Source organism: Ceratotherium simum, chromosome 19 (assembly GCF_057802395.1).
Source record: "Ceratotherium simum simum isolate JZ-2026a chromosome 19, ASM5780239v1, whole genome shotgun sequence".
Classification (NCBI taxonomy): Eukaryota; Metazoa; Chordata; class Mammalia; order Perissodactyla; family Rhinocerotidae; genus Ceratotherium; species Ceratotherium simum.
The window spans coordinates 51918232-51946086 of record NC_141918.1 but is presented as its reverse complement, the minus strand read 5'-3'; the positions used below and the strand labels follow the sequence as shown (position 1 = coordinate 51946086).

At 40.6% G+C, this 27855-nt stretch overlaps 1 protein-coding gene across 2 annotated transcripts in view; it reads left to right on the top strand.

Annotated features, from left to right (window-relative positions):
* The first annotated feature begins 11141 nt into the window (after positions 1-11141).
* MOXD1 (monooxygenase DBH like 1) overlaps positions 11142-27855 on the top strand; it is an 84131-nt gene continuing 67417 nt past the window's right edge. For both annotated transcript variants that reach the window (XM_087444125.1, XM_014781055.2), the window contains exon 1: positions 11142-11419. In XM_087444125.1, the coding sequence (XP_087300251.1) occupies positions 11156-11419 (264 nt within the window). In that variant the 5' untranslated portion in view covers positions 11142-11155. The remainder of the gene's footprint in view (positions 11420-27855) is intronic.

The window sequence follows — 27855 nt, the reverse complement described above, 5'->3', positions numbered from 1 at the left end:
AATCCTAATAATCCTATGATAGTATAACTATTAATTGTAACCACATTTTATAAGGGATTAAAAAAAAACAAAGCACAGAGAAACTGACTTCCTAACTTTGCACAGCTGGCAAGTGGCAGGACTGAGATTCAACTCCAGGTGGTTCCCTGCTCCAAAGTCCACGCTCTTCCTTTTCTGTAAAATTGACCCCCTACCTTGTTACCTATAGGTACGCTCTGCTTGTAGAAATTAATAGGGAAGGAAGAAAGGAAGGGAGAAGGGGAATGAGAGGGAAAAGGAGAGGGAGAGAAAGGGAGGGAGGGAGGGGGGAGACGGAGGAGGGACAGAGGGAGAAAGAGAATCATAAATGACAATGATCAGTCACTTTCATCATTATCTTCACAAGCTGCGTCTATTTAATTTGATAGCATACATTTAAAGTATGTACCATTTGAAAATGCTTCCAGTGTAATCTTATCTTTGCTGCAAAGTGTATACCTGTACTTGAAAGCAGGAAATACTGCATTAACATCTGAATTTGCTTTAAATCAATCATTTTAATTTGCTGAGTAGACACTGATTGTAGGAGAATAAAGAGGTTATTTCATCATATTTTTCAGGATATTCAGAAACTTCTCAATAACTGGCTAAGGAAAATCAGAAGAAAGTTTTCAGTTTCTACCATGTTCCTAAAAATTGTATTCTGTTTTCAAATGTAGACTCAATAACTGAGTTTTAACTTTTGCAAAAATGGGTTAAATAGATATTAGAGAGATGCTCTACGGGCATGTGTGTTTTCTTGGCAAATCCAGCTATCCCATAACGTAATAAATATGAAATTTATTATGAAATTGGAGATGTGTTTTAACTGTGTGTGTTGTGGAGGCAGCAGTCTGGAGGTGATGTCAGGATGCACAGGAAAAAAGGCTGCAGAAGAGAAGCTGGAACAGGGAGACCCAAAGAATGGTTGTGTGTGAAGCAATTTGAGTAAATATAAGACAGGAGGAGACGAAAGTATTTATGTAACAAAGCTAATGATTCAAAGTGTCATACCCAAACATTCATTTAGTTGACTGAATTTTCTTCCTAATAAATTAATTTGATAAGTTTAACCAGCGATACTTTGAGGTATCAGGTAACGGAACACGCTGGCCTTTCAGACCTGCATGAACACGATGCGCTAGCCCTGCTCAGAATGGCACATCGCCATTTGTTTCGTTAGTGCTTGGACACATTATTTCTTTATGGTGGTTTAGACTTTGTTTCTTGGCTCCACTAAGAGTATCCTGATGCAGTTCTCTCTTATATAAATACTCTTCCCCACAATTTCTGCTTTGTTTTAGTTACTGTCCGTGTTCCGATAATTCTTACCACGTGGAGCAAAACATTTCAATACTTTATTTAGAGAATGGAGGCCCTTATTTTGTTCTTTCTTTTGATGGAGCTCAAAATAAGAAAGTGATAATATTTCAAAAATGGTTTTATATTAAAGAAAAATGTGTTCCATATCCACCTCAAAAGTGAAAAAAAACTGATCAGGTTTTTGACTACCTATGATTTGATTCTTCCTCTAATGCTTCCTCAGTTACTTAGGTCATTAGACTGCAAACTCCATGAGGCACAGATTTTATTTAATGAGTTTTGTTCAGCGACATATCTCTAGTGTCTAGAAGTATAGGCACACAATATGTTCTCAAAAGTATTGTGAATAAACATATAAAATAACATTCTGAAATACAATCTAAATGAAAAACTAACAAATTTCAAACAAAAAATATTTAAAGGGATTAATCCCAATGAATTAAGAAAGTGTTCTTTATTTTTATAGGGCTGTGTAAACATGATTTCTTAGAAAGGTTTTTCTTCACAGAGGTTTTGCTTGTTTAGAAGTTCTCATGAAAATCAGCTGCTCTGATAATTTTTAATCATTGGTAAAAATACAGAAGCTTGCAAATCCTGGTAGCTATTCACAAAAGGCTAAATAAAAAACACAAACTTCTCCATTATAGAATGTATACTGTGAACATTTCTTTCTATTAAATATTTGAGTAGTATTTCTTTCTTTTTTTTTTTTTTGGTGAGGAAGATTAGCCCTGAGCTAACATCTGTGCTCATCTTCCTCTATTTTGTATATGAGACGCCGCCATAGCATGGCTTGATGAGCAGTGTGTGGGTCTACACCCAGGATTCGAACCTCGGGCCTCAGAAGCGGAGTGTGCCAACTTAACCACTATGTCACAGGGCCAGCCCTTGAGTAGTATTTCTTAATTTTAAACTGTTCTTTCTATAAAAATCACAATTTTCTTAAACTTGCTGATTTTAAAGTTCTAGTGTTCCTCAATCTAAAATTTGTTCTATAGACGGAGACTTCTCTTCTAACCAAAACTGCATAGAAGACTCCTCACGAATCTGACATCATGTCTCATATATACCTTTAAATTTTCTTTTAATCTTTAACTTTCCTTTTCAGGCTGGATCTCTAGATAAGCTCTACTCCTACTGTCATCTCTTTGCACCAACTTGTCTTCCCTCTCATCGATATCTATGTTAGTTGGGCAGAGTAGTTTTGGATAACCTAGTGAAGTTTCTGTTTTCTGTTGGAAGATCCCAAAGCTCCTGCTCTCCTGGTTTAGAAGCTCTATTTTGAAATACCACAAACTAGCCAAGGCAGGGCAGTGACCGTAATGGATGGAGAGTTACCTTGAAATGGGCTCTCCGAAGGAGGCAAGATAATGAGGGTGGAGGTCATGGGACTGATGATGGCAGGACTCTGATTTTCTGCTGTCACCCTGTCCTGTTCATTTTTACACATCTCCCACTCTTCTGACTCATTTGTGGGGTTTGTTCTGTTGCTTTTTCTAGTTCTCTCTTTCTCCATTCTCAACCACCAAAGAAACATACCGAATTCACATTACCTTAGACAACGCTTTTCAGGTAATTTCTTCATGTTAAAGGGGTCATTTGCTTCAGTAGGTAATTCAGAGTTGACAATAAATATGCTTTAAGAAATGACTACCAAATGATTTATCTGTTTGCCTATCTTTGCTACCTGAAATAACGTGCATTTTATCACATGGTGTTTGCTCTTGTTCACAGTGAACTAAGAATTAAAATTAATTCTCTTTACTCTATATTACTTATTATTTCCTTGGGAAATATATGGATCCAGGAATTTCTGCAAGACTGAATCAAGACATCACTTTTAAAGAGGAAGGAAGAATGGAGCAGGAGATGGTCTGTTTTGGCTGAACATTGGGCTTCCTCTTTGTGGGAGGCAGGTCAGTGACCCCACAGGTCAGGTCAAGCCCCTTTCCTGGAATATTTAAGCCTCCTAAATATTCTTTACATGAATAAACCTCTCTCACCAGGGTAGATATTTTTGAAATATTTTCAAATCAAAACATTGGTTATGCTAGTCAAAAAAGCTTTTTAACAGTTTTGGGGATACAGAAATAATATTTTGAGTTCTCTGGTTTATATCCCAAATCATGTATATATATATTTTTTTTGTGAGGAAGATTAGCCCTGAGCTAACATCTGTTGCCAATCCCCCTCTTTTTGCTTAGGAAGACTGGCCCTGGGCTAACATCGTGCCCATCTTCGTCTACTTTATACAGGATGCCGCCACAGCATGGCTTGATAAGTGGTGTGGAGGTCTGCGCCCAGGATCTGAACCTGGGAACCCCAGGCCGCCGAAGCAGAGTGCATGAACTTAACCACTACACCACTGGTCCAGCCCCCCAAATCATATTTTTTGACTCCCTTAGATTTTTTTTCTAGCTTAACAATCCTCCAATATAAGTATCAATAATAAAACATTATTTCTCAGGTTTTTTTAAAAAAAGAAAAGTTTTCTTTTTAAAACTAGGTTTTCGAAATATTTCATCCCACTAACTGGTTAATACTTGTAGTCACAGTCTGAATTATCTAAATGCTTTTACTCTGTCAAGTCACTAGGGATCACGAAATAAACCTACAATTTGAAAAAATGTGACCACGGCAATTTTCTCCACAATTTTTTGCTGCTGTGAATTCTTAGCACTGATTATATCCTTGAGAAAGAGAGCTAGGTTACTTATTTTTTTCTAAGTTGTTCCTTACAAAACATCAACTCTCATTTTCTGTTGAAGTTTAAATTTTCAACATGTCTAGTTCTCCTTTTCCTAACCTCTGAAAAAAGGAGAAAAATGGTTTGGTAATTACCATTTCCCCTAAAAGAATAATTGAATTACTCTAAGTGGTGTGTGTGTGTGTCTGTGTAGAAAGAGAGAGAGAGAAAAAGAGAGAGATAATGAGAGAGAAATAAAATTAAAGATGATGACTCATTTTCTTGCATTTCACTCAAACTCGCTTCCCTTCTTTACATCATGTCCCTCATCATGACTGTTTTGACATTCAATTTTTATGTTCTGTGGCATATAACCAATTTCAGGCTATAACCACTCCTCTGGGAACTCGGTAACCACACAAAGTTTTAGAAACTTGTGTCAGAAAGAGCTCCCAACATCTGCAGCAAATTGGTTTTCTGTGGGTTTTTTTGTTTATTTTATTTATATTCAATAAAAATACTACCAATAGGGTCGTTTGTTAAGAGATGTAAAAAATTTTCTAACATATGTAACAGTTTATGGTATTAATAAATATTTAATATTATAAGGAATTTCTTCCTACACAATTGAGAGAAGATCCTGTTTCTTTGTGCTTATATCAATTGGAAAGCAATTTTCTTCCTTAGTTTCCTCCAGATGGGGAGAAGACACCACTGCCCTCATCAAGTTCCTGGATATAACACACCTGCAGCACTCAATAATGGCATTGGTGGTGTTATTGTGATAATGTGTTATCATGATCATTGTTAGTGTTATGGTCTTACTCCTCAGGCTAACAATACCTGGCTCCTTCCATAGCCTTCCCTTCGTAGTTATTCTTTATTCTTTTGGTGTCTCGAGCTGACTGTTGGAATGGGTTTTACCAAATATTAACTTCCATAAACATGTTGGAAGAAGAAAGAGTGGAGAGGAAGAGGGCACTGTGAATACAGTGAGATTCTCCCTAAGCCTAGGGCTCCCCAGAAATTACCCTTCTGGTCCTGCTCCTGTGTTCTCATTATTATTGATGCGTTTACTCCTAAGGCTAACCTGTAATGGCCTGGACTTCTGATAGACTCTGTGGGCAAACTCTGCTGTAAGTAAACGGACAGCAATTATCTGGCCAGTGACAGCCAATCTGATCATTGGTTTAAAATTTACAGTCTTTTGTTTAATTACCTAAGTAAGGGAAAAGATGCCTTTTAAGACCAAATTGCATTTATGTAAGGCTAAGTTAATTAATCTTTAAATTTTAAATTAATCTTTAATTTCTTTAACTTCTAATTTGGATCTTTAAATGTGGAAATTTCGGAAGAATTGAGACTAGAGCTTAGAATTAGAAATGAGAGGAAGTAAAATCTTGCAGCACAGGAAATACACACATATTTTTCTTCTTTATCCAGGTATTGATTAGAGAGCCTCAAAGCCTCATTTAATACTCATTTCCTGACCCTGTCTTATATTTGCCAGTTTCCATATGGAAAAATAATTGCTAATTATTCATTTTTCAGTTTTTCATTTAATGGAAACTCTTTTCATTATTTATTAGGCCTAGTAATAATTGTAATGACTTTGATTAAGTTTTTTGGATAATTAAAGTTTTGTATTTATATTTCTAGTCTTTATGTTTTTTCATTATAGTACATATTTCTTTAAATTTTTCCCAAACCACATGTGGAATTTTGGAATCAAGTAGTATTGAATCATCTCATCATTCTTAGGTGGAATGTATTCAATTTTGATTTGATGCTCGTTGCTCATTTTGACTAACCACTTGGACTTTTCTTTAAGTTGATGGCCTTAGAAGTATAAGCACAGAGAAGAAGGATTTAAATGCCAAATCTGTTGCATGACCAGAACGGTAACATGTAGGGAGTGCTAGGCTTGGGGAGAATCGCACTGCATACTCAGGGCCCTCTTCCTCTCTACTCTTTCTCCCAACATGTTTATGGAGGTTAAAACCTGGTAAAACCAATACCAGTGGTGACCATGAGACATCTGAAAGAATCACTGTTAGGAGGAGGGCGTGGAAAGAGCCAGACATTGTTGTCCACTGTGTCAGGCAAGCAACCTTCCTGCTGTATCTATTAAAAAATTGTAACCTTGAACAATTCACTTCTCTCTAGGACTTCCTTTCCTCAGCTGCAAGATGACAGTATGGACTGGAGGGACCCTAAGGCTCCTTCCAAGGCTGACATTCCTAGGACTAACTCAGCTCAGATTATCACCCCTCATGTCTTCTCCCATAATCACTCAGGGCTTCAGTTGCTTCATCCCCATAAAAGTGAAATTTACCGAAATGTGAGGACATGGTTATTTTTCTCATGCTAAAGATCACTCTGATAAAGAGCACAATTTAAGGGTCTGTTGCTTTCATCAATATCCAAAAAAACTCTCGAAACATGGCTTTACAATAATCTAGTCTGAGTACTAGTATAAAGCAATTTATTCCCTACCATGTTATTGGTGTACATCATGGTTCCCTGTAAAGGGAAATTCTAACAGATGGTCATTAGTGACAAAAAAGGGTATAATTGTTTTCTTCCACAGACTTTTTTTTTAGATGAAACAGGTCTATTTTAGAGTACAGTTTATAGATAATACCAAAGTGTGGACTTTGCAGAGAGAAAGCAGTTTGCTTGCTGTTATTTTCATACGGAAGAGCCAAGAGTGATCTGCAATGCCAAATGGCACTCAACTTCAAAGAACTCGGTTAAGCCCATCTCAGTTTCCTGATAATAAAGGTAAATGCACTATAGCCTCCCCTTCTTCCTCCACACCAGCATCATCATCAGTATCATCCATGATTAAAATGAGGGAGATAGCATTGTGCTAACTGTGGATCACAGTATCTTGCTCACATGAAAAATATCAGCCCTGTTGAAAGTTTCAGAGTGATGACCTGGTGGCTTTAAAAATTATTATAATTTTTTTATGGAAATGAGGTGGTGGGCCGGCCCTGTGGCTTAGTGGTTAAGAGCACGTGCTCCGCTGCTGGCAGCCCGGGTTTGGATCCCACGCGCACACCGATGCACCGCTTCTCCAGCCATGCCGAGGCCGCGTCCCACATACAGCAACTAGAAGGATGTGCAACTATGACATACAACTATCTACTGGGGCTTTGGGGGAAAAAAATGAGGAGGATTGGCAATAGATGTTAGCTCAGAGCCGGTCTTCCTCAGCAAAAAGAGGAGGATTAGCACGGATGTTAGCTCAGGGCTGATCTTCCTCACAAAAAAAAAATAAATAAATAAAATTACAAAAAAGAAAGAAAGAAACCAAAGTTCTATTTTTGGCTTTTCAGCCACTGACTCATAGTATTAATTTGAACCAGTAACCAACTTTCGTCTCTTAACGAAGCCTATCCACACAAGAGGCTCAGTTAGCAGACGAAAGTGAGCAAATGCTTCAGTTTCCCTGTTTGAATGTTGGAGAGCTGCTGAGCTCACTTATATAAAGGTTTTTCTCTGAGCTCCCTAGAAGACAGGAACTTTACAAATATTTAGTATTATTGTTACACCTTAGGTGCAAAGAGACAGGACAATTATGAGACTCCCACATTTAAGTAAGAAATAACCTAGTCCATACCAAGCGACTTTGCATTGGCTTGTTACTGTCCCTTGGGCTTTTTTTTAAAGTCCCCCCCCCTGCTTTCAGTTGATGGATGTGGAAATATAAATAAACCCTCCAGGAGGGCTGAGAGGTGAGGAAGCTCCGCATGGGTGCAGTCACACAGTGCATCAGAAGGGGTGAGGAGGCAAAATAAACATGACGTTTACAATTCCAGATTGAAGTGGTGAGAAAATGATTCATTTTAAGAATGAGTAATTTGGTCGAATGTTCTGAACTTAAATAAGACCTCACTGAATCTCCAGTTTTGTCTGTTCTGTTTCTTCTTTGGATCCATGTGGAGGAAAGAAACCTAAAAAAAATGTGATTGTAACTGGCAGTGTAGAATCTCTCAGTTTATTTCAAGTGGAGTCTTACACCATTAATTCACCTGTTTCTTTGCAAATTCTCCAACAGGCTCTTGCTCCAAGGTTTGAATGGAACTACGTTCTCGAATGATGTTCTTGGAATGCATACAAGGGTTATTTTTGGATGGTGGAATTTCAGGTGAATTTTTTAGTTTGCTTTCTTATTCATACTTTCCTGCCTTTGCTGATGTTTTTTCTTTAAATAAGGAGCAAGTATCATTTTTACAAAAATAATATTTAAAAAAAAAATATGAAACCCCTTACCACTGATTTGATTTTCCTCTCTGCCATATACTCCGAGTTTTTAATAGACCTATGCTTTCTTCCTGCTTTTCTTGAAGATTTAAGACAAGCAGTTGTACAGTAATTAACGTCCAAATTAGGAAACTGAGTCCTCTATGCAGTTGAGTGGGGAGCTGGTTTCGATCTAGAGACCCCAGGCACTTACGAAGCACACTTAGATAAAATGTTCTCTTTTGTCTTCATTTACTGGGGTAATTCAAGCCAAAGTAGAATGAGTCTCTTGAGTATGAATTATGCTAATAATGTTCATGTTTGTTGACCTAATCTCAAGATGATTATATTAGTTTTAATATTTCTTAAGCACTTATGGTGTTTTAGATTCAATGCCAGTCACAGACAAACAAAAGACAATAACTTCACACTCGACTCATCTTACTTAATGAAAGAATAAAAACCATTTAAGACTTTCTCTTTTGTGTGTTCATGTGTGGTCTTCTTTTCTATTTTTGTCTCAATTCCAATGCAGAGCAGAACATTCAATCATATCTGGGGGCCAAGCTTTCTGCCCGCAGTCCAAATTTGTTAAGAGAATGCTTCCAGGAAGATCTGGAAATGCATCTCTTCACTGTTCCTACAAGTATTTATTAAGCACCTATTGCCTGCTGGTCCATATTCTAGGCAATGGGGTTAGAATGAGAAGTGGTTGCTGGAGAGAAAACAAGCATTAGACAGACTGATGAGTAGGGGTGCTATCATGAGGTCTGGACAGAACATTCCACTGCACCACCCTGGAGGGGTCAATGCAATCTGGCTGAAGTTCGGGAAAGAGGATCAGAAAATACTTTGAAGAACAGTGGGGAGAAAAGGCAAACGTGGCGGAGTGAGCAATCTGAAAAGGCAGTGATGGGAACCGCAGGGCTCTCTTCTGAGGATTCTAGAGGTCATTTTCATGTGTCTAGAGGGCAGTGGGTGCATGAGATGAGAGTGATGGAAGGTGAAGCTACAATGGGCAACGGGGGTCAGATTCTAGATGTGAATTTGGGATTTCCATGATGAACCCCAGGAAACAGACGCAGCCATGTGTTCCAGGCTGCTCTATGCTAGGAGTAAAAGTAGGGTCATGAAACTAGAAGATTACCTTGATCACTCTGGAGTAGTTTAACTGCCCTGCAATCCCTGTGCAATGTGGTGAGTGTGCCTCACATCATGCCAAGACTCACTCCTCTTGGCCTCCATGTCCGCCATGTTGTTCCTCTTCTTGGCTGGAGCCAGCGGCAGAAGCCAAGTCTCTGGTGCTTGTAGAAGCTCAGTGCTCAGGTTGCAATTCTCAGGCTACTGCAGTTGCTGCTGCTGCCCCGATGGCTGCCCAGGGGGCCCGGTGGCTGCTTGCTGGTAGTTCATACTCTCAATGCCTCAGTCCTTTTAAGGCTAGGCTCTTTTATTTCTTGCCTTGTCCCAAGGATTCAGCCTCACTCTTCTCTGATGCTGGCATCTTGTCGTTGGCTAAACCCGTAGACCTCCATCCCCTCTCTCCTTGGGATAAGGCCTTTCTCAGGGACAACTGCTTGAACTTCCTGGTAAGCAGATCCACTTGAAGGCTGCCTTCCGGACATGGTCAAATATGCCCGAATCCTTGGGAGAACACAGTTTTGATGCATGATGGGACTTTAGAAAAATTATAGGAAGAGAAATGGGAATTAAAAACAGGAGCAAGAAAAAAACAGGCTGAAATATGACTTGAAGAGAGAGAAGTATAGCACGCTTGTGTGGGGCCTCTAAATGCAGAGTAAAGAGCTCATATTTGTAGTATTCTTCTTACCCGTATTTTTTCATCTTATATCTTGTTTGTTTTTCTACTTTGTATTGTTTGTATTTTTGTAAGCCATCTTAGAACTTTTTTTGAAACATGGCAGAGTATAAATAAACGAATAAATAAAGCAAGAAGGTAATTTACAGTTGCCACATTGGGGAATTAGCAGGCCCAAGACAGGAGTGATGTGGTCGAAGGTCTAGACAAAAATGCTTTTTAATAAACATGACTATGGCCAGAACTTGAAATAGCAGGAAAAGAGGATTTCAAATTAAAATCTAACTCCCAAATGATCCTTCAACCCTGACCTACTCTGCTGATGGCAAAGTAGTTGGGAAGAATTCGTCCCCTCCAAACCAAACCAAAATCAGGCGGAGGGCAAGCACCGGGCGGGGCGCTGACTCCTGCCGTCGGGAACAAGACTTCCCAGACTGGGGCCCCGTGCCTGGGACATGCGCTGGAGGAGGTGACCCTTGTCCCTCCCTGGTTGAGAGGTATCGCTGGGTGCAGTGCCTCCGGAAAATCAATTGCAACGGATAGAGAGGTGTTAATGTTACCCTGGACGGGACTTTCTCTCGCTTTCCCTCCACCGGACCCGGGATTACGCCTTTTGATCGCTCAACTCCTCCCCTCCCCGGCTAGGCTGAACTTGCCCTCTCTCATCAATTTCTCATTCTTTCCCCAGGGATCCCTCCCAGTTCCCCAACAAGTGCCAAGCACTCCCGGCACTAGCACCTCCCTCCCCCTTTTCTCGGCTTCTTCCTCTCCCTCCCTCTCTCTCCAGGACGCCCCTCGCTGCGCTCTCCACCGATCCCAGACCTGGGGGACCAAGTCGGGGGCGCGGGGCGGCAGGTGGATCGGCGGCCAGGGCGGGAGCCCGGCCAGGGCCTGGCGGGCCGCCCGGGGCGGGGAGGGCGCGCGGCGCGGCCCCTCCCGGCGGGCGGAGGGCGGAGGGCGGGCGGAGGGCCGAGGGGCGGGCCCAGGCCCGCCGCGGCTCCCCGTGCCTCGCGGCGCGGCCAGTCGGCGGGAGCCCAGGTGCGGGGCGGCAGCGCCCGAGGATGCGCGCCTGGCCGCTGCTCCTGCTGTGGGGGCTGCTCGGCGGCGCGGCGGCGGGGGGCGCGGGCCGGCCCTTCGCGCACCGCACCCTGCTGGACCCCGACGGCGAGTACTGGCTGAGCTGGGGCCCGCGGGGCGGCCGGCTCGCCTTCCGCCTCGAGGTGCGCACCGCCGGCTACGTGGGCTTCGGCTTCTCGCCCACCGGGGCCATGGCCGCGGCCGACATCGTCGTGGGCGGGGTGGCCCACGGCCGGCCCTACCTGCAGGTAAGCGCGTGCCCCCCCCCGAGCCCGTCCCCACCACGGGAGGCGCGGGTGCAGGGTCCCCGGCGCCCCCGCGCTCTCCGGCCGGGGCTGGACGCTGTCGCCCGGCAGCCCCGGCCCCGCGCGCTCCCCTGCGCCGTCGGCTCCTGCACCACGGGGCCCACGGCGCCCGCGCCCCGCTCCCCACCTCCGCTACCGACTCCGAGTTGTCGCCCCGGGCAGCTGAGCACGGGTGACCGACCCCAGGCAGTTTTCCGTCTTTGAACACTTTCCTGTCCCCAGCGCCCCATTCATAGACCCCCACGTACACACCTGTCATGCATCCGCCTGCATCCCTGGATGGGAAAGCAGAGGGACCCCGGCTTTGCAGCCCTAACAGGACGGCTCTCAGGTTTGGAGGGCCAGAGAGCCGTGGCACTTTGCTGGCTTGCTGTCTAGGGTCGAGGATCTCAGAATTTCCCAAATCACAACGATTTTGGAGCCCCCAGGCGCGGGGCTGGTGGCAGCTACCTCACGGGAGAAATGAAGGAAGGGTCCCCAAGAATCGGTTAGGAACTCTGCTGTTCCGAGAGCCGCTTAGGAAGCCGCATTTGGAGACCTGCAAAACCTAGTCCCCAGGCAAAATCCCCTAGGAAGGCGCCAAACGTTTCCCTTACTTTAGCAGCCAACAAAGTTAATTTGACAGCTGCCGAGGTGCTTTGAAAGAACCAGAGATGTTGCCTGTCCATAGATGTCTTTATGAACAGGAAAAAAAAGAATTGTGAGATGACCAGAATGATAGGGTATGATAAGGCTTTTTGTACATCTTTGTTTCTTTGATCTTGACCAGCATTTGGACACGTTTCCCCGATGACATAACATCTTGGTAAATACACGCTCTTTGTTACTTATCCAAGTTCATTCAAAATGCTGCCCTTTGCTAAAAGTCTCTTGATGTAGATGCAGTTGTCCTAGTTGCTCTGGCACTGTGTTAAGGCTTTGATGATATTAAAATCAATGTACCCGATGGATTTCAAAGTCCATTTCTTGGTAATTTTATTCCTGACTTCTAAATTTGATTTCCACAACGTTCTGACTGAGACGCTGTCAAATCTGAACGCTAATTCTGCCACAGAGCTATTAACTTTGGCTGGAAACAAAGAAAATAACAGCAATAAAAACTTCAAAACCACCCTGTTGTGTATTTTTTCATAAACTAATCGGTTCCTCCCAAAATAAGTACTCTACAACTCCAATAAAATAAAGTTTTATGAGGATTGCACTCTGCTGAAGTCATTGATGTATAAATTTTCTCCTGCTGCAGCATCTCAGACGTTAAATTTATAAACCAAGAGTTGGATCCTAAACACAGGCCTCCCTAACTGAATAACTTAACTCTTTTGTGATATGAAGTAGACAATACCTTATTTAAATACGTATTTGAGCCAAGTCGTTTTGTTTTTTTAGAGTGGGGAGGGTAATATGGCCCCTTAGCTATCTGTATGTTTTGTTGAAGTGAGCATGGGAAATCATACTATGGTAATATCATAAAGCAGGGTATACTTTCAAAGATAACTTGATATTGTTTTTACCAAAGAGTGGCATTTCTAGAAAGCCCACCCAATTTGATATGAAATGAAAAGCCAAGACTGGAATCCTGTTTCGTCATGCAGTAAGGGGTTCACCGTAAGCACAGACTGTTAAACTACAGAGTGTCTTCACACTGCTGGTGGTTCTTCATAAAGACTGCGTAAGAATTAAGTGCTCTTTAGATTGATTTTGAACCATAGAACTTTTCTTAAAGTAATTAGTGAATACATACAGCTGTGAAATAAACCTTAGAAGTGGACACTTTCCCAATATATTGAATGAGAAAGAAATAGGATTTCCCCTCCATTTTTATTCCTCAGGAAATACAATCCTTATTTTCATATATAAAGATATTCATTTTCTTGGTTGGCTGACACCTTTTACTATTCCATTTCTTTATACATCCTACTCATTTTAGGCCATATAAAATACAATAAAATTATGCTACTCAGTTAAGTGGAAAGACAATTTATTAAAAACCTCTTTAGGGGCCGGCCTGGTGGTGTAGTGGTTAAGATCCCATGTTCCGCTTCGGCGGCCCGGGGTTTGCGTGTTCGGATCCTGGATGTGGACCTATGGACTGCTTATCAAGCCGTGCTGTGGCAGGCGTCCCACATATCAAGTAGAGGAACATGGGCACGGATGTTAGCCCAGGGCCAATCTTCCTCAGCAAAAAGAGGAGGATTGGCAACAGATGTTAGCTCAGGGCTAATCTTCCTCACCCCCCAAAAAAAACAAACCAAAAAACACCTCTTTAATAAAATTAAAGACACCGAAGACTAAAAATACAAAGAAATGTCAGTTCCAGCTGGGTCATCCAGGCTAGGTGATTCCATTTTCCAACACTTGAAATTGAATCTTCTCCCTAGAAACTATTTATTTGAGATTCTTCCTTCAGTAGTGTGATAAGGCTGTTGTCAGCATCTATACCAAAAGGTAAATAGGGTTCTTCATCCTAGCATATGTGATTCCATTAGTAGACTTTGGATTTCGTGTAATTTTACTCCCAGGGAGTACAAACTGTACATGAAACAATGAAACAAGAAGCATTGGCTTCTGGGGCATCAATGTACGTGCAGTGGCCACTGGGCCGCAGATAGTGGGAAATGGCATCAAGCTGGATGATAATAACCTACATTGACATCCCAGTCACCTCCCCTTCTGGATTTTTTCCATATATTTCATCTTTTCTTGTTTAATTTTTAAAAACTTGACCTTTAGATATTTTTTATTCTTTCATTATTCTTTTATTTTTCTGATTATCTTAAACTCTTCTTTTCAATAGGATGTTAACTCCTACATAACTATATAAGAATAAAGCCCAACCAACCAGGTTGAGAATTGTTGCTAAATAGATGTCACCAACCCAAATGCCTGTGGAGGTCAGGCCGTAAATTTAAGAGTGACAGGGCTTGAGTGGAACAGGCAGGATGTAATGCAGCAGAGAACCGAGGCGGGTGAGGACATCAGAGGTTTTGTGAGCGAACTACTGTTATGAGGGAATGTAAATCAAGTATTGCCAGATCTTCTGTTTGTTTTGTTTTGAGAGAAGACAGAAATTTAGACTTTGTGTGTGTGTAAGTAAAATCTTCTGATTACTAAATAGTGGCCGCAGTTCAAGCTTGTACAAAGCACCACCTACACACGCAAGTTCAATTGAGATATATCCCGTGGATGGCTGAATCTGGGACCAAGAAGAAAAAAGCTAAGGTTAATACAGAATCAACCCAAATTAAAAAAATCTATGAAAGGCAGAGAGGCAGGTCCCATTTATTTTCAGGTCATGTTTATTCTGTGCCAAGAAGATTCCGTCCAGTGTCAGTGGCTTAACACAGTGAGAACACTTAGTTTGCTCACAAATCTGCAATTTGAGCAGGGCTTAGTGGGGACAGATCTTCTCTGCTCCACTTGGTGTCAGCTGCAGGGTGGGTGACTGGAATCGTCTGAAGGCTTGCTTGCTCGCATGTCTGCCTGGTAGTTGATGTTGGCTATTGGCTGGGACTCAGCTGCTACTGTGGTGGGAACGTGGGCCCTCCGTGTAACTGTTCGTCCTCCCTGCAGCAGAGTGGCTGGGTCCCAAGAGTGAACATCCCGAGAGGCCCAGGTGGAAACTGTATAGCTTTTTATAACTTAGCCTTTGAGTCACATAGTGTGTCTTCTGCCATAGTCACGGTCCCACTGGATTTAAGAGGGAACATAGACTTCACCTCAACATGACATTGTAAGGAGGTGACATGGGAATGGAATATATTAGGGCGGCCATCTTTGGAAAATCCATTCTACCACAGCCATCCTCACTGACTAACCATAGTTGCCCTCCTACCACCACTTTTGAGAACCTGCCTACAAACATCTTGACATCTCTTGACACTGCTGAGACTGGGAGGCAATCTTTACTTATTCATCTTCTTTCCTTTTCCTCACTCGCACTCTCTATCACACACACACACACACACACACACTCACTCACAAGAAGTTAGTGAACAGTTGATAGTTTCTCCACTGTCCCCCATTCCATACTCCCTCCACCTCTCCCTACCCCCCACCATCAGAAAAAGCGTTCTGAACTTCCACAACCCATATTGGCAGCTGGATGCCATCACGAATTCAGGGTTAGACCCAATGAGACTACCTCCAGAGGGCAGTGTGACATTTGCTTGTAGGCTTGTGGAGGGAAAGATCAGATTTTGGTTTCCTTGTCTCAAGGCAACAGACTTACTGTACCCAGAGAGAGGAGACATGGTGGAAATTTACCCTGCCCATTTTGTAACCCTTGGCCTTGTCTGGAGATAGTTCCTCAAATGGTGTATGAAAGAAAAGAGAGCAACATGGTTGCGAAGTGAAGCCTGTCTCAGTGTAATCTATTAGATGAATTGTTCTGGAGCAGCTTTCACTTGGGGAAATGTTACCCCTGGGGTGTGGCTGGGGTCAGTTTCTACGCTGTCTTTCCCTGAATGGCCAGAGGTGGGGATGGGATGCGGTCTTTCCTTTTGCATTGGCTTTTGAAAACCTCACTATTTTGTCTCAATGAATTAACTCAGCTCCCACTTCCCTGATGGATTCGTGTCCTTTCCTTGTACTTTGCCCCTTTTTGACACCGAGCAATCCCACCCCCACCCGAGCCACTGAGCAACTGTGAGTCCCCATTTGAGACAAGTAATCCCGGTTGATGAATGCCCAGTTTGTGTGGGTTAGAGAAGAGAGCAGCATTGTCGGATGTGCCTGTAGAATTTGCACAAAAATTGAGTCCCTCTTCCTCTGGGGGTATAAATCGCTAGTGAATGGGGGCTGAAACATATGTCATCATTTGTTACAGCCTTGCTTGTTGGCTGTCTCTAAAACTGAAGGCTTTCTGTGATGAGAAGTCTTCAGCAGCAGGGTAATTGCTGCTGGGTGCTTGCTGAGGAAGTGCTTGGAACTCATTTGAAATCACAGAAAACAGTGAGCATTCTTTGTGGTTAACGATGTGCTTCTTTTAAGTGCACCCCAGCCAACGGCAACAAAGAAATGTTTGGAAAGCAAATTGAAAGCTGTAAGGGAAAGATGAAGAGAGTGTGCAACCCTGACACAGTTCAGCTGGGGCTTTGTTAAGAGATATTTATAAGTCTTCGGATTAGCTGCCACCCTGCTCCCCAGCCTGATTTCCAGATGACGAAGGGACCTCTCCAAGCTTCGTGCTTTGTGTATTAGTAATTCCGACACATGCGGCAGTGTAATGTGCAAACACACGATGATGCTCTTCAGCTGTGTGGTTCTCCCTGGCAAAGCAGATGATTTCATAATGCCAGCCTGAGGAAAGGGGCAGACCTGAGAGCCAAGGGAACAATGCACCTGAGCTGACCAACAAAGTTCAAGGCTTCAGGCAACCAATGGCATATTTGTGGATTCTTGGAAGGAGAGGCAAGAGTCCACTTCAAAGAAAGTGAACCGTGATTTATTGATTCATCATTTGTAATAGAGCCTGTGAAAATAAAGTTGCTGGCAAAAGGGGTGAATTCATTATACATCATCATATTTTTGGAAATGTTTGATCCATATTTTTAAAAAACTGTGCATATTGATGCCTCACAATTCTGTTTATTGTAACTTTTAAAAAATAACTAGTACAGAACTTTTAAACAGAAAAATATTTCTCTGGGAAGCTTCTTCCAAATCTGTGTCTTTTTAATTTGTTAAATTCTGGAGTAGACTGAAGGAAAAAAAAGCTGCTCATAAGACCAGCGTACAGCAGATAAACAGAGAATTCTGCAAAAATGATTTCAAATGAGTAATTTTTGTTAACTGTAAAATTGGGATTATATATCTGAGTGCTATACAATAATGTATAGACCAAATTTAATTTGTTATTGAGGTCTTTCTTATTCATATAATGTAGCCCCCAAATTATGAGAAAATCTTTAAACAACGTTTGTTTCTACAGGTTAAATATTGATGTTTTGGGTATTTATTTGCTGCTCTTAAGAGCTCAGAGTTCGATTGATTCCCCTCAAATTTTCCAACCACCCCCGACCCCCCTGCCCCTAAATTTTACAGGTGAGCAACTGAGCCTTAAGTACCTAGTAAATGGCTTGTTGGAGGCCAGACAGATCAGCAGCCTGGATGATTCGTTTCCTCTGATTCCCTCCCTGTTCAGTGTACTTTCTTTCCTACAAGCAAGCAGTAGCTCACATAAAAATGTATTCCAATTTTCTTCCTCAATAGTGAAAGAACACGTATAATAAAATACATTTTTAAAGAGATTGATAAAATGATAGTATTTCTTTTACTACTTTTGTTCCACTATAAATATCATAGATATGCATTTCTGTGGTACGATTTTTCATTGATTGAGTTCTTAATATATGCCATACATCATGATAAGTCCTTAAAGTGTGTTATCTCGTGTAATTTTCACCATAGCCCTCTGAGGTCACTATCTTATTTCTCCCACTTTGTAGATGTATAAACTTGAGGCTCGACGTCACACAGCGTGGGAATCATTTATGACTCTCACATGACTGTTTCAGTAAAGTGCTCACCTATGGGCAGAGAGTGTTGGAATGTTCGTTCACTCATTCAGCCAATATTTATTGACAGTTTATTGAACAGTTCTAGATGCTGGGGACATGGCATTGAGTGAAATGAAATCAGTGATATCATGGAGCTCATATTTTTTGGGGGGGTAAAAAATAGATGAATAAGCAAGAAAAATATCAGAGAGTGATGTGCTCTGCAGAGAATTAAAATAGAGTGAGGTGATGGGGCAGCTGTGTGGCTATTTCAGATTAGGATGCTTATAATCAAAACACGAAGGAAAACAAGTTGTAAAGGTTGTCTTTTGAGATTAACCGTAGTGTTTATAATTCCAAATATTATCTACCATGAAGAAGATTATCTAGCCTGGGCTTCAAAGAACTGTGTAGACCTTGAATATAGGAAACTGCCTACCAGGAGGAAATATAATTAATGTTTTTTCAAATGTGTCTGAACCACGTGAGCTCTCCTTTCTATTTCTGTGGCATCGTTACACAGATGTTTAGTAAGCTCGACTAGAGTCTTTCAAACTTTGATCTAGAGACTTGGTGCTTTTATAGAAGTTGCGTTGTTAATACTAGGTGTGAATGTTTTTCTCTTCTTCTCTGTGTTCTTACTCACCTTCAATAATGTTAGAGAGCTAAAAACTTTGAGAAGCGAGGTCAACAAAACCACATGTGTCTGGGGAAGATTTCCATCTTTCTGGGAATTTTCAAACTAAATCTCAGTTTCTTAGACAAAACTAAATTGCTGCCTTTTTTTCCCCCTGCAGAGTTCATGCACTGAAACCCACTCGTACACAGAAACTCGCACAGAAACTCGCGGTAGATGAAACTGTGTAGAAGTTAGGCCTCCTGCTACTTTGGACATCCAGATCCCTTTGGACAGAGCCAAGATGGGGGATTCATGTTATGGCAGACTGTAGTCCAGTAATGAGCAGGCAGAGCTAACAGAGAACTGAGAACTGGGAAAGGTACTTGCTGTGTCAGAAGTTCCCAAACTTGTCTGCACATTAGAACCACTTGGGGGTCTTTTAAAATTTCCGGTGTCTCTACCTCTTGCATACCAATTAAATCACAACCTTTGAGAGATGGACACAGGCATTAATATATTTTAAATTTTTCCAGGTGATTCTAATGTGCAGACAAGTTCAGGAACTACTGACCTTATGTGGTCAGGCTCTTTGATAGGAATCAGGTGACTCCTTTGTGGTCAACTTACAGCTTGGAAGATTCCAGGTATAGGGCATGGGGATGCAAAGCAGGATTCCATACAAAGCAATTCACAGTGACCATTTGATGTTTGAAGCAGGAGCTAGTATGTGCTTGGATATTTAAGATTATCCTGTAAAATTGAAAAATAAAGTGGTTTGCCTAGAATGGAAAGCCTTTTGAGATGAGTTTAATGAATATATTGTTAATTCTAAGTATTTTTCTCAAATTTATGTGCTGAAAAAGAGCAGCAATGGAAGAACTGTGGGTAGTGGTGTGTTTCAAAATATGCAGAACCAGAAATCTCTCTCCTTCTCGTAGCCCTCTATCATTTCTACACACCTTTTGTCAGTTGGTACTCTCTGCTGTATTTCTAAGCAACAGGAACATCTGCCCACACAGAGTCTAAAATTTATAAGTTGGATATGGTCACAGAACATCAAAGGAACATTAATAAATGAAAGTCCCAGATAATTCTCAGCCTGTATTTAAGCCAAAGGAAGTGTTCTGCTCTAAAATCTTTTGTTAAGAGTTAACGGTAACAAAATAGACTCCCTTTGTATTTAGAAAATTTCTCAAGCGTCTTTCCAGTTATGTAAATAGATGTTCCCTTCCCTCCCCCATTCTCCAAGGTTACTAATAGGCAGTGAAATGCCCTAAAGCTATCGTTGCCCAGGGGAAAAGGAGGAAAAGTAGCAGGAGTGATGGGTAATTACTGTTTTATTAGGGTATGGGTGGGACATTTACAAGTCAATGACTGTGCCACTGCTGCCACATCTTCCGGAGGTACCAGGGACAATTCCAAGTGCTTGGCAGGTCCTCGGGAAATACCTGCTGAAGAACTGCTGAGCAGTTAAAAGCAGGCAGCCCTGGTATGAATCCCAGCACTGCCTGCTCCGTAGTCGTGTTCGTTGTGTGGCCCTTGGCAAACTCCTCTCTAAGTGACAGTTTCCTTATGAAGAAGGGAATCATGAAATCTAATGCAGGGGGTTTTGTGAGGATTAAATGAAATAGGCATGTAACACTCTTAGCAGAGTATGTGGCACATTGAAAGTTCTCAATAAATACCAGATATTATTATAGCGAATCAATCACTTGGTGGAATGTCAGAATTGTCAGAAGATTACATGGAGACAAATATCCCAGCTTTTCAACTTGGGGAAAAGACGGCTGCTAAATGTATAGGTGGGGGAGATTGATAGCAATTTTTGAGAAAATTCAAGGACAAACATTAAGCAATTGGCTTGGGAACATGTTGCAATCATTAATGCCTGGAGGCCAGCATGGTTTCAATAAACACAGATTATACTGACAAGACTGCGTGTTCTTGTGCATTTGATTTTCTGGACCTGTAGTTGGGATATAAAATAAATGGTCCATCTAAATGATAGTAAGGTAATTAGCAGGTTTCTCATGATCTCTTTGTAGAAGATGAACTAATAAAGTTGATTTAGTTATAATCGTAAATATTTAAACATCCATACTCAAAACATGACTGGCTATATTAGGCTACAGAATGAGGACTCAAAAGATAGTGATATATTAAAATAATGAAAGGAAACTAAAAGTTAAAAATTCACTGAGAATGCAAATAAAGTTAAAACACTTGGTTAAAAAATTAGTTGTGTAAAATTGGAGGTAATTGGAATTCATATGAAAAAAGTCTAAGGATTATTTCACTTTAAGCTCAAAAGATGTGCCTGCTGAACACACAGATGCAGTATTAGCCCGTAAACTCGACTGTTTACATTGAGGGAAGTCATACTGACATAGTACTCTGTGCTGGGCCGATCACACCAGACAGTACCTTCTAGAATAACATTTTTTAAAGGATGTGTGGGTGAACTGGAGCATTCTAAAGGAGGATTACAAAGATAGTGGAAATGTCTGGAAATCGGGGTACCTGAGTACTAGGAAACAGCTGACAATATTTTGCCTGGAGAAAGGACGATTAGAAAAGACATGATCGTTGTCTTTGAAAAAGTGGACAGTCTTCCTCAGAAAATATGGATTCAATGCTAATTATTAGGCTCCAGAAGGAAGAAAAAAAGACCCAATTCATATACATTAAAGAGCAGAAGATTTTAGCTTAGTATAAGAAATATATTTCTGACAATTAAAACGGAATGAGTTGCTTGTGAGGTTGTAAGTTCATGAGCTCTGTCACTGGAGGTATTAAATACTGTGTCATCATCTCTTAAAAAATATTTTTGAGAGAAATCTTTTGATGGAAGCTAGGATTAGGTATCCTTCAGGTTGTCTTCCAGCTTGAGTGTGATGCTGAAAATAGCTTTACTCCACATTTACCTTTTAGATTATTCAAGAAATTAGTAGAAGGGAAGACATTAACAACTATGAAACTGTCTATAGTGTTTTTTAACCTGCTTGAAGAAGTTCTCCTGTCTCTGTGGATAGGTGTGCACTGAACCATTGCAATGGTGATAGGAATATTTCATTTCTTTCCCTATTATATATTTCAGTATATTTGAATTATGTCTAGTGGATACATATTAATTTTGCAATCTGATAAAAAGAAAGAAAAAGAATGTTTAGTGATTCGTATATACCCAAGAGAAGAATTTGGAGGGCTTCAAAAGCAAGCTGAGTGTAAAGTTGGTGAGTTTCTGAAACTTGGTTGGTGCATTGTGTTGATCTAAGAACAGTCTAAATATTCTCCGACTCCCGACCTTCCTGCCTGATGTGTAGATAGGCATCAAACCAACCTGCTGCTTTCCCAGATGCGCAGTCTCAATAAAGGGCACCTCCTGGTAACTCCTCTCAAAAATTAGCAGTCCTCCTTGTTTCCTCTCCTTCTTTCACCCCACATGTAAAACCCTTCTTTAGGTTCTGTGGACCCTGCTTTCAGTCCTCATCTAAGACCTGCCCACTTCCCTTCACTTTTACCACCACTACTCAAGCTCGACCCCTGGGACCACTGCATGACTCCTGTCTTCTGACTTCCACTCATTCTTCTTTCTTCTCTTTGTTCTCTACACGGTAGCCACAATAATATACACACACACGCACACACGTATATATATTTTTTTCATGTCAATCAGAATATGTCACCTGCTGCTTAAAGCTCAAATGACTTTTATATAAGCTTAGTATTAAATTCGAACTCCCTACACTGACCTAGAAGGCATCACAATGTCTGGGCCTCATCTGATCCCTCTTGACTTCATTTACCCATCCTGGGCATGATAGTTCAGCCACACTGGCTTTTATTTGCTTTATCAAACTGGATAAATCTGTCCCCCACTTCAGGGTGTTCCCAATAGCTTCTCTCTTCCTGGAATCTACTTCCTCTACACTTTTCGTGGCTGGCTCCTAATTGTAGTTTATCTCTCAGAGTAAGTATCGTTGCCTCAGTGGTAACTTTTCTGATCACTCAGCCTGAAGGCTTTCCAATCCCTCTCTATAATCTCTGTTATTTTATTTTATTTTTTTTGTTTTGCTGAGGAAGATTCGCCCTAAGCTAACATCCATTGCCAATCGTCCTCTTTTTGTACGTGAGCTGCCACCACAGCATGGCCACTGACAGATGAGTGGTGTAGGTCCGTGCCCGGGAACCGAACCCAGGCTGTCGAAGCAGAGGGCACTGAACTTAACCACCAGGCCGCCAGGGCTGGCCCTGTTTTGTTTTTCTATAAGCACTTATTATCTAAACATTTTTGGTCATAGTATTTAAATTTTTAAAATAATTGGTCCCCCCCACTAGACCATAAGTTTCATTATAGTAGGGACTTTGTCTACTATCCTGTACAATCACGTGCCCTCAGCCCTACAACAGGGGCTGGGGAATAGTAGTCACTCAATAAAATATGTGTTGGCAGAAAGGAGAGGAAGAAGGAAGGAAGGGAGGGAGGGAGGGAGGAAGGAACCAGCTTTCTCCTCAAAATTCATTCCTTGCATAAACTGTTCATGGACAGTTAAGAGAAGTCATCTGAAAATTAACACGATAGGGTCAGATGAAGGTAAAATAACACCCTATTTCAATGGTAAGATCTGAAATTATTTTTTCCACTGAAGTTTATTGTTAGAGATAAAGACTCAAAATTTTAATTTTATACTGTATCTCTGATAATTCTATAATTATAGGAAAGTATTAAATTACATGAAAACTAAAATGAGATGATTGGCTGTGGGAGAAAATTCAGGATGTGTATTTTCAGAAGGTGACATTTAAAGAACAGATTGCTCATATGGGCCCCTCATTGGAACACAAGCTAACCGAGCTCATATTTTGGCTTTCTGGTAGCTATCTAACAGATTCCTTATTAGACCAAGAGAGTTTCAGTTTCATCTGAAGTGGTCTCTAAAAGGCAAGCCCCTTCTGTTTTGACATTCTGCTCAAATTTCTAAGATTAGTGAAGAAATAACTTATTAAAATCAGCTTATACTGCAAGCTGAAGATTATGTTTATATAGTTTGTTTATACAGTTTTATGATATTTTAGGATCAAAGATTCTCTTTAACAGAAAAGTATTTATTATCATACTCAATATTATTAAACCACCATAACACTTATTATAGAAATTGATATCACAAACAGGAATGTTTGAAGTAACGAGGCTTTTGAGATTTAGCAAAGGAAGAAAAACTACAAGCACCTGTTGAGGAAAATCAGGACAGATGGTAACATTTTTCTCAAGCCTCCCTCCGCAGCTGTGCTTACGTTCAGTTCTGCAGGCTGAACTGGGGTTTATTCAAATCTTTTATTACACCCGTAAGAGTTTTCACTCATCCTCTTTAACACAGCACCAGTCAAAGCTCTTTTCTGTTGCAGAAATTTTATTCAAGAGAGAAAAAAAAAGGCTGACAATGAGTAAGAACCAATTTAACATCTGTGTAATCATGTTTTTTAAGAAGAGGTCGTAGCAATCTGGTGTATTATCAAAGCGAGCCTTTTGGGTGTGTTATCTTAGTTTGCAAGTGGCAGTCAGTACCCGCCCTATCATGCTAGATGACAAATGCCAGCTTCTGTTGATGCCAGCCCGCTTAACTGTTGTCGCACAGCATTGGGAAACCTCAAAGATAGACTTCACCATTTTTTTCAAAGCCTGAAGTGTTCCAAAGGAAAAATATCCTGTGAGAACATGTTTCAGGAGTAATATTTTTATGACACAACTGCACATTAACTTTATTGCTGGAATCTAATCATCAACTCAGATTGCCAAGGGTAACAGACAATATTTTAACTTTGAAAAATATAAACAAGCTAAATACGTGATTCATGTAATAATCCACAATAAAAACAAAAAATAATACCTCAGTGACAATTCATGTTGAAGCTGGTCTTATGCAGATATCTGAGTTAGAATATGATTGAAATCCACATAAAGCCATTTATCTAGGGTGACATTATTTCACTTGTTACTTTACAGAACATTCAAACTGAATAAGCACAGAGGATTTCTGCCTATCAGTTTTTATATTTACATAATTAAAACATCTACATATTTTTATTCTTAAACTCTTACAATATCTCTCGGAATCAGGATTCTCTGAATCCTCCTCAACCCTCTTCCCCTCATAAGGTCCATTTTTAATGATACTTTATTGGAGCCTACTTTCATCGGTATTTTAGATTTGTAATATATACAATGTGTTAATACACACATCATGCAATTAGATTTTTTAACGGCTGTGACATCAGACCATGACAGTGAGAGTGTGCTGTGGTCAATGGTATAATATTGACACCATTAAGACTGTGTTCGAGTACAGTCCGTGTATTTTCTTAGTACAGGCTGGAGGAAGACAGAAGGTGCTGCTGGGGAATGTTTTGCTCCCACCAAATTAAACTATTCCTATACCACAGACATGTGAATATCAGATGATGGTTCTTGGGTTCTTTTCTTTTCTTTTCAAAATTACCGCCTTATTTAGATTTAGCAAAAGAATGCTAAATCCTTAGGAGGAGGCTCCTTTTAAAATTACGTATAGTTAATAAGCATCTGCAATATGCAAGTCACTCTGTTAAGGCAGTGAAGATGTAAATTCACATTAGAAAACATTCTGAAACATGCTTTCTCTCTCTCAGATCTGTTTTCTTTCCCCTTATTTCTTTAAAAAAGGTAGGAAATGCCCTCCTAGCATAAAAAGATTTCAAAGAGCTGTTGCATGCATAAACTCTTTTTTCTAAATGCTGATGTCAGTTTCATAAGATTTATGTCCATTTAGGGGCGAAAGGTCATAGCAATGCTCCCAGATTTCAGTGCCAGATGTGTCTGCATGGCAGATCATGCAGACCCAAACTCATTCTGGTTAAACACATTCCACACCAGATCTTAACCATGTGTAAATACAATTGAGAGCAATTGGGAAAATAATCTGTTGTCTCCTTCTTTTTGTTCTGTTTACAATGTAAACAACTATTAAAGGTACAAATTTATAACTAGATTAACAAGATTAGCTTTCTATTTGTAGGCAATTACCACATGGTTGAGAAGATAATGCTATGTCTAGAGTATGTTGCATGCTACATGGGATTCAAAGAGGAATGATCACTTCCAGTTGGAATCATCAAAGAGAACTTTATTAGAGAGATAGAAGCATGAGTGTTGAAGAGAAGGAGGTGTTTCAGTGGGTGGAGTTAGTGGAGAGGAGATCTCAGTGGGGTGAAGGGAGCAGGGGAGATGGAAAGGAAGAATGTGAACAAAAGCAAAAAACTCAAAAAAGGCCGAGTATTTGAGAGGAACAATAAATAGGTAATAGAGATCATGTGGTGAGATTAATGATAGACACCCTGGGAAAACCAGGTTAGGCTAAATTTTAGAGAAACTCGAATCTAAATTATAGAACTTTGTACTGTATACTGTTAAATGAAATGTAATGACCCGTTGAGAGTGATTTTTAAGGAAACCTTGACAGAAATCTGCAGGCAATAGAGTCTGAACTGAGATAGGAGAAGTTGTAATGAAGTAGAAGTAAAAGGTGTGTTATTTTTTTTCAAAGGAGGGCCTGATCAGAGCAAGGTTGTCTGTGGAGGTGTGAGGAATAGACGAAGAAGTTGAAGAAGACTGTGGTTTTGAATTAGGGTCGCTGGGAGAATGGGAGTGTAATGAAAAAATGAGGAAAAGGAGTCTTACAGATAAAGGGTGAATACAAGTTTGGATATATTGCATTTGAAATGATAATAAGACTTCCAGGTGAAGTTATCCAATGGATTTCTGGATATATGATACTGAATAAAAGTGATGACTGGAAACACTTGGAGTAGATGAGATTCCCAAAGGATGAAATATGAGGACAGAGGAGTATAATGTCAAGGACAGAAATTTGATGTCCATAGTTAGGGAATGGGAATAACAGAGAAACTGCCGGAGATGGACTGTCAACAGTGGGGCCTTCTGGAAGGGGGGAGTGTAGACCTCCTCGCCTTTTTCCCAGGACTTACTTGTTCCCAAACTTAGGGAGAAAGAATTCAGTCTTTCATCATTAAGTATGATGTTAGCTGCAGGTTTTTTACAGATGCCCTTTTTAAGGTTGAGGACATACCCTTCTATTGCTAGTTTGCTGAGAGATTTTGCTGTGAATGAATGAATGTTTCAAATGGTTTTTCTGCATTTATTGAGATGATAAAATTATTTTTCTTTTTCAGATTTTTGATGTGATAAATTTCATGGATAGATTTTCTAATGTTGAACCGACTCTGCATGGTCACGATATATTATCTTTTTTGTAATCACTGGGTTCTATTTGCTATTTTTTTTTTTTTTTAAAGATTTTTTTTTATTTATTTTTATTTTTCCCAAAGCCCCAGTGGATAGTTGTTTGTCGTAGCTGCACATCCTTCTAGTTGTTGTATGTGGGACTCGGCCTCAGGATGAACGGAGAAGTGGTGCCTCGATGCGCACCCGGGATCCGAACCCGGGCCACCAGCATCACAGCGCGCGCACTTAACCACCAAGCCACAGGGCCGGCCCTCTATTTGCTATTTTTAAGAAAAGTTGCATCTAGGCACATAAAAGGTATTGATCTGTAAGTTTTTTTGGTAATGTTTTTGATTTTGGTATCAGGGTAATGCTGGCATCAAAAAATGAGTTGGGAAGTGCTCCCTGATCTTTTATCTTCTGGAAGAGTTTGTGAAGAATTGATATTACCTCTTCTTTAAATATTTGGTAAAATTCCAAGTGAAAGCACCTTAGCTTAGAATTTTCTTTGTAGGAAGGTTTTTACTCATGGGTAGATTATAGGGCTATTCAGAGTATCTGTTTTCCTGAATAACTTGTGCTGGTTTGTGTTTTTCAAGGACTTTTCTTGTTTCTCAGCTCAATTATCCAAGTTTTTTACATCAAGGTGTGATGATATTGTTAATCTTTCAGTGTCTGTAGGATCTATTATAGTTCTCTTCCACTTCATTTATATCTGTTTTCTACTTGTCCTATCTGCTCTGTTTTATATTTTTCTTTTTCTCCTTTCTTTTAGCTTGAGTATTTTTTATGATTTCATAAAGTAGGTGTTATTTAGGATAGAAAGAAGGCAAGATGTGAGCTCTCATGTATCATAACTGAAATTCTCCTAATAAAGTGAGATGTATGACCAGAAGGTGAGGGTGGGGAAATGTTGGCATCTTGTATGGGTAAGGTTTAGAATATTTGTCTTGGGAGGTCACCTGAGAAAATGGCAAGAGATTAACAA